The sequence below is a fragment of the Elephantulus edwardii genome, unplaced genomic scaffold, assembly GCF_000299155.1.
Source record: "Elephantulus edwardii isolate Elephantulus edwardi_28Jun2011 unplaced genomic scaffold, EleEdw1.0 scaffold00274, whole genome shotgun sequence".
Lineage (NCBI taxonomy): Eukaryota > Metazoa > Chordata > Mammalia > Macroscelidea > Macroscelididae > Elephantulus > Elephantulus edwardii.
This window is the reverse complement of record NW_006400024.1, coordinates 1,027,483-1,037,236: the sequence shown is the minus strand read 5'-3', so window position 1 is coordinate 1,037,236 and position 9,754 is coordinate 1,027,483. Positions and strand designations below refer to the sequence as shown.

At 44.0% G+C, this 9,754-nt stretch overlaps 1 protein-coding gene across 1 annotated transcript in view; it reads left to right on the top strand.

Annotated features, from left to right (window-relative positions):
• Positions 1-9,754, top strand: part of SEMA5A (sema domain, seven thrombospondin repeats (type 1 and type 1-like), transmembrane domain (TM) and short cytoplasmic domain, (semaphorin) 5A) — a 299,478-nt gene that overhangs the window by 173,940 nt on the left and 115,784 nt on the right. Inside the window, exon 11 of the mRNA XM_006900152.1 lies at positions 8,940-9,057. Coding sequence (XP_006900214.1) covers positions 8,940-9,057 — 118 coding nt within the window. The remainder of the gene's footprint in view (positions 1-8,939; positions 9,058-9,754) is intronic.

Sequence of the window (9,754 nt, the reverse complement as noted above, 5' to 3'; positions counted from 1 at the left end):
GAGAGGCCCTCCTGAAACCATATCCACATATAATGTCTTCCTCCAGGGACAGGCCCTCCTGAAAGCATACCCAAAGTCTATAAGACAGAGATACTAAGACTCTGAAACACTGCTAAAGACATGACATCCGATCAAGAACCAGTGGTACTGAATATTGAGTAGAAACAATTTGAAATGTTTCAACAGAGAAATGCAACAAGTGAAGAAGAATTTTCTTTCTTTTTTCTCTTTTTTGTAATCATGGTGGCAAAGAATATGTACTATACTCTGAATTGCAAGAAGGAAAAGCAGATCTGTCGTTAGGCCGTGTCCTAAACACGTGGGATAAAGGCTTCTGTGTGGGTCTCTAAGGCTCATTCTGGTTCGAATTCTTCTTCCTCTCTCACTGTCGTTGCTGATTCATCGCTGACCCTCTGTGGGGTTTCTGAAGCTCTGAATCCCGGGGGAGCTTGCCCACCTTTCTCCCTCAGAGCCACGGTGTATTTGAATTGTCAGAGAGCTACAGTCTTGACAGTCCGTGCTGTGAGGCTGTACTTTATTCTTCTAAACGTCTGCAAAGTATATGTCATAAACAGATCATGTGGTCGTTACCACTGCCATAGAGACTATGCTGTGTGGGAATAAGTACGGATGTTTCCAACCTGGATTTTTGCTCAGTGTAGGGCAATCTTACTAAAATCTGGAAGCATTGTCTCTCAGCCAAGTCTGCAGCTGTAAGTTCTTGTGTCTGTGTCTGTTCCCATAACAACCATCATGGATTGATAACTGCATACAGCAGCAGGGTGACAAGACAATGCGTGGTTATGTTAGGCTATCTGTTAAGTAGGCAAAGATACACAATGCTGTGGATTTAACAATTCATGGATAACAATAAAAATTATGGTAACTCCGAAACATTTCATACAGAAAGTATACATAGACCAAGTGGCAGTCATCCAAACAGAGCAGGGCAGTAAGTCTGCTTTGCAATCAGGGAACTTATGCCTCAGGGTTCTTTTCTTTCACCATGTTTATTCCATTCCACTGCTGATCAAATAATCCAAGAAGTTGTCCTATACGAAGAAAAACGCAGCGTCAGGATTGGAGAACTTCTCCGTAACAGCCTACATGATATGCAGATGACCCAGCCTTGCTTGTGAAAGTGAAAGTTACTTGATGTACTGACTGGTGAAGTTCAAAATTACAGCTTTCAGTATAGATTATACCTCAGCATCAAGAAAACAGAAATCCTCATAGCTGGAATTATAATAAGCAACATCAGGGGAACAGGAAAGATTGAAGTTGAAGATTTCATTTTACTTGAACCCACAATTAAGTCCCATGGAAGGACTTGATTCTCTGTAGAGAAATCTAAGGATGTCCTGCACTGAGCAGGCCTGCTGCCAAGGACCTCTTCAACATGTTGAAAAGAGGTCAGTCTGGGGACTAAGATGTGCTGGACTCAAGCCTTGATACTTTGTGTTCCCTCGAGCATATGGAAGATGGACAGTGAACAAGGAATGCCAAAGAATAACTGTTGTTCTGTTTGCTGTGGGGTCAGGTCTAACCCATAGCTGACCCTTTAGTGAGCTTTCAGAGACCCTCAGTCTCATGGGAGGAGATTGCCCATCCTTCTTGAGCACCTGGTAGACTTGAACCACTTGTCTTCTGAATTGCAGTGCAGCTTCTTAAGCACTAGGGCACCAAAGCTCCCAAAAGAGTAAGTGATGCCTCTAAATTAGGTACTAGCTAAGAATACTGAAGACTCTGGATGAGCGAACCATTCCGTCTTAGAGAAAGTATAGTCATGTTGCCCCTAAGAAAGTGGGATGGTGAGATTGGGTTTCATCGGTCCCTGGAGGAATACAGTCTGCTTGGTAAAGCAGTGGTTCAGTGAAAAAGAAAAGCCCTTCAGAGAGATGGACTGTGCAGCGCCTACAGCACTGGACTCAGCATCGTAATCACTGTGGGACAGGCTGGGACCAAGCTGTGTGTCATTCTGTTTTACACGGAGTCACAAGGAGTTGGAAGTGGTTAGTCCTTAGCGAGCTGCACTTAGCCCAAAAGCTGTGTGGTTTTCTTGACTCTAATTCACCAGCTGTTCCAAGTGTGAAAGATTGGTGGTCTTCTCCTGCTATAATGACACCTCAGAAGCCCACTGGAGGTTCGCTGTAACGGACCTGCATGACAGCAGCATGTAACAAGAAGCAGCAGCACGTTTGTTTAAGTTGTAACCTTAAGAGGCCTTGACGCTCCTTTAAACAAAAACCGAAACCAAAAGCCCAACTCTGAATGACGTTGACTTGATTGTGACTCGTGTAGAATCCTTTCTTAGAGTCTGGAGGCTGTACCTCAGTGGAAAGAGGCGACTTCATCGGTGTCCACAGAGCCACGGCCAGCTTGTTGGCTAGCAGCCCAGTGCCTAAGCCCCACCCTCCCAGGGCTGACTTTCGGACATGAAGGTCGATGTGAACATGAGCGTGATTGTTGTGTTTGTCCTGAGCGAGGAGATAAGTGTGTTAGAGGGCAGTGTGACCACGTTCTGTCCTGTGGATCCAGATACCAGTGTGTGTAGCAGTGTGTCCACACTGACCCACGTGGGCGGGCAATCACTAACCCTCCCCGGCATTGTGAATAATGTTCTCCTCTGGGGCCCAGCCTTAGGGGCATATGACGAGACATATTGCCACCAAACTCCCAGCCAATACAACCCTTTCCATTAACACAATGGCCCTCCTTTTTTTCATTTCCCCAGAGAATACAGCTCAATAGAATGAACTTGTGTGAAGGTGCCTGTTTGCAGAACAATGAAAGCCACTACAGTTTCCAAGAGGGTCAGGTTTTATTTAAATGCCACTGTATTTAATACTTGATTGTTAACTAAATTTAAAAAGAAAAACTAACCAATCAGCTTACACTTGGTTGTTAACTAAATATAAAATGGTCATAGAGTTTATACCTGACTGTCAGTTAAATAAAAAGAACCTACCATCCAGAATCCAACTTCATACAGCAGGCTCCAAACTGGAGACTCTTAGGTAGGACCCAACTGATTGGTCATTTTGATTTAGTTAACAATCAGGTGTGCACAGGAAGCCTTTTGTTTTACCAATCAGGGCCCAGTGGGTGGACCTTTGTAGTTATGTCAGATGGGTCTTCAGGACTGATGTGAAGGCTAATTTTCCAGTAGATTTACAAACTAACTTGGCAGTTTGCTGTGTTTGTGGAGAACATTGTTCTAAGTGGTATAGCACTTGTCTGTCAGTTTGCTGTACAACAATAACTTGTAGTTGCTATGATACTGAAAGCTGCGCCACTGATGTGTCAAATGTCATAATGGTTACCTATGGTGGATGGGTTTTAGTAGAGCTCCCAGATTAAGACAGACTAGGAAGAAGGATTGGCGGTCCACTTCTTAAATAACAGGACTTTAAAAATCTTATGAAAACTAGAGGAGCAAGGATGTTTATAGTGGTGTAGTGGTAGAGCTCAGGTTGAAAGTCAGTTGAAATGAGGAAAAACAATGACAAACATCATTGAATAATTGGAACATGGGAAGTAGGTAGCTTGAATGTTGGAAAACTGGAAATTGTTAAAAATAAAATAGAACACATGTCATCAGCATACTAGACATTAGTAAGATAAGATGGAACATGTTTGGCCACTTGGAATCAGATAATCATGTGGTATACTATGCTGGGAATAAAAAAAAAAAAACACCAGAAAGAATGGTATTGTGTTCATAGTAAAACAAACAAACAATCAAAAAACCCAATCCCAAAACCCTTAGTTTCAAGTTTGATATTGAAATGCATTGTTGTGAGTAATAGGATAATATCCATGTGCATACAAGGAAGACCTATTAACATGACTATTATTCAAATATATGCTTCTATGTCTAGAGCCAAAGAGGAAGGAATTGAGAATTTTTACCAAATCTTTCAGTCCAAGATTGACTGAACATGCAGTCAAGATGCATTAATGATAGTTGGTGACTGGAATGCAAATGTTGGAAACAGTGAAGAAGAATAGTATGGAAAATGTGGACTTGGTGATAGAAATGAGTCAGAAATAAAAAGATCTAATTTTGTATTGACAGTGATTTATTCATTGCAAATACCTTTTTTTAAAAGACACAAGTGACAGCTTTACACATGGGTTTTACCTGATGGGTGACATAGAAATCAGATTGACCACATTTGTTAAAAATATCATTGAAGAAGCTCAATATCAGTAATCAAAATTGGCCAGGCATGGATTGTAAGTCACACTATAATTACTCATCTGCAAGTTTAAATTGAAGCAGAAGAAAATTAAGATACGATCTTGAATCAATTCCATCTGCATTTCAAGATCATCCTAGAAATAAGTTTGAGTCATTTAATACCAGCCATCAAAGCAGATGACTGGCATGTATGATATCCTTGAATGATATCAAGGATATCATATGTGAAGAAAGCAAAACGTCATTACAAAATGTTATTGTTATATGCCCTCGAGTCACCTGCCACTCATAGCCACCCTATGTACATCAGCCCTAAACCCTGCTGTATCCTGTGCCAATCTCACCATCTCCGACACACCTGCCCCCATTACCCCAGTCACTGAATCAATCCATCTCATAGTCCCTCCACTCTGCCAAACATGACGTCCCTCTCCAAGGACTGGTCCCTCCTTACAACTTGTCCAAAGTATGTCAGATGAAGCCTCAGAATCCTTGCCCCCAAGGAGCAGCCTGGCTTCACCCTTTCCAGGACAAATCTGTTTGTTTTCCTAGCAGTCGATGGTACATTCAATACTCTTCTCCAGCACCACAGCTCAAAGGCATCAATTCTCCTTCTGTCATCCCTAGTCTTTGTCCAGCTCTCTGATGCATAACAAGTGATTGCAAAGACCATGGCCTATATCAGGCGCACGTTAGTCTCCAGAGAGACACTGTTGCTCTTCAGTACTTTAGAGAGGTCCCTAACAGCAGACTTTCCCATTGCGATACATTTTTTTTTTATTTCCTGGCTGCTGGTGCCAAGAGTGTTGACTGTGGAGCCAAGCAAACCAAAACTATGAACAATCTCAATCTCTTCACCATCCATTATGACGCTGCCAGTCGGCCCAGTGCTGAGAATCTTCATTTTCTTGATACTGAGTCTCAATCCATATGGAAGACTGCAGTCCCTGACCTTCCACAGCAAGTGCTTCAGGTCCTCCTCAGTTTCAGCAAGCAATGTTGTGTCATCTGCATAACACAGTTTGTTGATTATTATTCCTGCAATCCTTATGCCACATTTCACCTCATAGATCCCAGCCTCCCAGATAACCTGTTCTGCATAAAGATTGAAAAGGTTTGGAGACAGGACACATCCCTGGCGTACACCCTTCCCAATTTTGAACCATGTGGTGTTACCCTGCTCTGTTCTGATGACTGCCTCTTGGTCCAAGTATAGGTTTCACATTAGCACAATCAAGTGTTCTGGGATTCCCATTCTTCTCAGAGTCAGCCACAGTTTGTTATGATCCACACAGATAAGAGAAAAAAAAATGGATTTCAGAAAAGATTCTAAAAATGGCATTGGAGTGTCAAGAAGCCAAAACAAAAGGAAAATATGCTTCAATAAAAGAACTGAAGAGAAGATTTCAAAGGGCAGCTCAAGAGGACAAATAAAAGTATCCTAAAGGAATATGGAGAGAGCTGGAATTGGAGAATAAGAAGGGAAGAACTTGCTCTTCATTTCTCGAACTGAGAGAATGGAAAAACAAATTTAATCCCAGAGTTGCAATCTTGAAAGAGCAATGATGTCAGTTTGGAGACTAAGGTACAGCTGATCCAGGTCAGAGTCTTGGCAGTCACGTGCTATGCATCGGAAAGCTGGAAAATGACAAGGGATAATATAAGGAGAACTGATGCCTTTGAACTGTTGGAGAAGAGTATTGAATATACCATGAACTACTAGGAGAATAAACAGGCTCATGCTAGAGAGGGTGAAACCAGGCTTTTACTTGGAGGCAAGGATTTAAAGCTTCGTCTGACATACTTTGGGCATGTTTTCCCAAGAAAGGTGATCCAACTTGATGTGGAAACTATTGAACAATATCATTAATATCACATGCACGCAAAATACTGTTCAAGATCATTAAAAAACAGCAAGGACAGTACGTAGATAGGGAACTGCCCAAACTTCAAGCAGGATTTAGAAGAGGCTGTGACACCAGGGATATCATTGCTAATTTCTGATGGATCCTGGTTGAAAAGAAAGGATGCCAGAAGAATGTCTGAATACCGGAAGAATTTGTGCTTTTTTTCAGTATTCCAAGGAATTTGACTGTGTGGATCATGACAAGTTGTGGCTGATAGTGAGAAGAATGGGAATCCCAGACACTTGATTGTGCTCATGGGGAACCTAGACCTGGACCAGGAGGCTGTTGTGTGAACAGAGCAGGCGAGCCCTGCATGGTTTAAAATTAAGAAGGCAGTGTGTCAGGGTAGTGCTCTTTCTCCAAACCTTTTTAATTTGTCTGCTGAGCAAATTATTTTATGTATATTTTTTCTACTAGTTTATTTACAAAGTTCAAATACAAATTTGTACAAATTCTTTCCATTTCCTTCACCCCCCAACCGTGAAATTTTACAACCCAATGATTAATACTCCCTTTCCCCTGCACATCCACATCCTCTGCTCCCAGCCTCTCCCACCCCTCCTGGATCCTTACACTCATTCTACAATAATGGTTTTATACAATATTTATCCTTGTGGAACTGAGTTTGTTCACTCAGCAGAATGCTCTCCAGTCCCTCCCAAGTTAGGTAATAATTTACAAAGTTATTGCTCCTGCGTGCTGCATAGTGTTTCATTGTGTGAATGTATCATAATTTCTCAATCCATTTGTTTGAGGTTGGGCATTTGGGCTGTTTCCATGTTCATGTGATGGTGAATAATGCTGAGCAAATTATTTGAAAAGCTGGACTCTATGAAGAGGAATGTGGCATCAGGATCAGAGGAAGACTTACTAACCTGTGTTATGCAGATAACACAACCATGCTTGATGAAAGTAAGAAGGACTTGAAGCATTTGTTGCAGAAGATCAAGGAATGCAGCCTTCAGTATGGATTGTGTCTCAATATCAAGAAAACAAAGATTCTTTTTTTTTCTATAATTATATTTTATTAATTTTCATAAACATTTACAGAGATTTTGGGCTTCCACTCATTCATTGTTGCACTATTCTCTCTACCCTCCTCCAAGTTTGTTCTTGTCCAAATGCCACAGTGCTTGTCAAAGCCAGGTCTGATTAATCTTCTTTGTCAGTGTATCCTTTGCCATTCCCTATCACTCCTCCCTGAGAGAGACTTCACCCTGAGTCATAAGGAAAAGGGGACGGCGTATTCTCTTAGCTACTTCCTGCTGAAAAGGGACGCTGTGGGTTTCAGGGTGAAGATCTTCTCTCACTACTCTAAAGGGCCCCTTTGGCAGTAGGAAACACATAGACTATTATGGAGATTGATTTTGGAATTCAGATGCACTCTTATTGATTGTGCTTGGCTGTACATGAAAAACAAAGATTCTTAACCACTGGACCTATGGGCAACATCGTGATGAACGGAGAAGAGATTTTAACTGTCAAGAGCTTCATCTTACTTGGATCAAAAATTAACACCCTTGGTATGAGCAGGCAGGAATTAATTAGATGATGCATCACACTGGGAAAAATCTCCAGTTAGATGCTTCTCCACATTACTGAGGAATAATGATGTCATTTGAGGACTAAGGTGTATCTGATTCAAGCCATAGTCTTTCCAATCACTTACTGTACATCTGGGCAGTGGACGATGAATAAAGATGACAGAAAAAGAATTGACGTCTTTGAGCTGTGGTGTTGGAGAAGAGCACTGGACATCCCATGGACGGCCAAGAGAACAAACAGCTGTGTCTTGGAGAGGGTGCAGCTGGAGTGCTCTTTGGAGACAAGGACAAAGAGGCTTCGCCTCACTTACTTGGGGCATCTTGCTGGGTGGGGCTGTTCCATGGAGAAGGACAGGATGCTGTGAAGGGTGCAGGGTCTGCGAAGGAGAGGAAGGCCCTTGACCAGCACGATTGACATGATGACAGTCTGAGTGGGTTCGAGTGTGTCTGGATGTGTGAGGATGGTGCAGGATAGGACAGGATGCAGATCTGTTTTTGAGAGTCACTATGAGCTGTACTCGACTGTACCTAACAACAACAACGTATTTAATACATTGAAAAGTTTACGAAAAGTATGTACAAGAATTCACAATGTCTCCGATGCTCTAGTGGCCTAGTGGGAAGAAACTGCTCTGCAATTCCAAAGGCACTCAGTTTGAATCCACCAGCTGCTCTGCGGAAAGACAGTCGGTCTCCTCCTGTGTGATTTATTGCCTGAAGACCCACTAGAACAATGGGTTGGTTCTGACTCAAGTGCAATCTACAGCAACCTTGTTGTTGTTGTTATTGTTGATTACCGTTGAGTCAAGCACGACTCACAGTGACCCTATGAACAAAAGGCCTGAACCCTTTCTTTAACTGTCAACATCTATCAAAGTTCATAGAGTTTCCAGAGGCACGTTGTTATTGTTTGTTGTTGTGTACCATCGAGTTGGGACGAACCCATAGCTGACCCTCCAATGGCTTTTCAGAGACAGCTAATCACACAAGAGGAGATTGCCCATCCTTCTCCGGAAGAAATAAAGTTGTTGTTGTTGTTGTTGTTGTGGTTTGTAGTCAATTCTGGCTCACTGCAACCTCACCAGAGTAGACCTGCCCGGTAAAGCTGAAGGCAGTGGTCTTGGAAGCAGACCACCACACTGTTCTGTCCCATCATGAGCCTGTCACCCCTGTTCCAGATGGGCACTGCTGCCCACGAACTCTCTGTCCCCCCCAGCTGTGTTCACGGGAGAGCTGGGTGAGGGGCGGAGGCTCCTTGAGTTCACCTGCTCTGTGTGTTCACAGTGCCTGCATCGGGGCCCAGGACCCGTACTGCGGCTGGGACGTGGCCATGAAGAAGTGCACCAGCCTGGAGGACAGCCTCAGCATGATGCAGTGGGAACAGAGCGTGACAGCTTGTCCTGTAAGTGTCCCGTCGCCAAGACCTGGACGCCCCTCTGTGTCCATGTGCCGTACTCATGCCCCGTTCTCCTGAGACCCCGGGCATATCACTGTGATGTCCATGACCCTGGCAGAGAGCCATGGCTGAGACCTAGATGCACCTCTGTGTCCATGTGCCCTACTCATGCCCCGTTCTCCTGAGACTCCGGGCATATCACTGTGATGTCCGTGACCCTGGCAGAGAGCCATGGCTGAGACCTGGACGCCCTTCTGTGTCCACGTGTCCTATACATGCCCTGCTCTCTTGACACCCCGAGCACATCGCCGTGGTGTCCATGACCCTGGCAGAGAGCTTGAACATGATAGGCTGGGAACAGAGCGTGACCACCTGTCCTGTAAGGGCCCTGCTCTCCCGAGACCCAGGCACGTCACTGCAGTGCCCCATGTTTCCTGGGGCCCTGCTCGTCCCCATGACCTGTGAGTGTCCTGTTCTCCTCACACCCTGCCGACTATCACGATGCCAGCTCCACGCTGGGCACCACGCCCGCTCAGCACTGGGCGACAGGAACACTGGTGGGTGCCTGCCCTTCTCCATGGGCTCTGAGGAGAGTCTTAAGTGGGGACATTTTTGCTTTGATGATGGAGTGAGCGCCCACTTCATTCTTGGGCACTCCTCTCCGGAGTCTGGGGTGACTTCTCCATGCTTTGTTCTTTTTTTT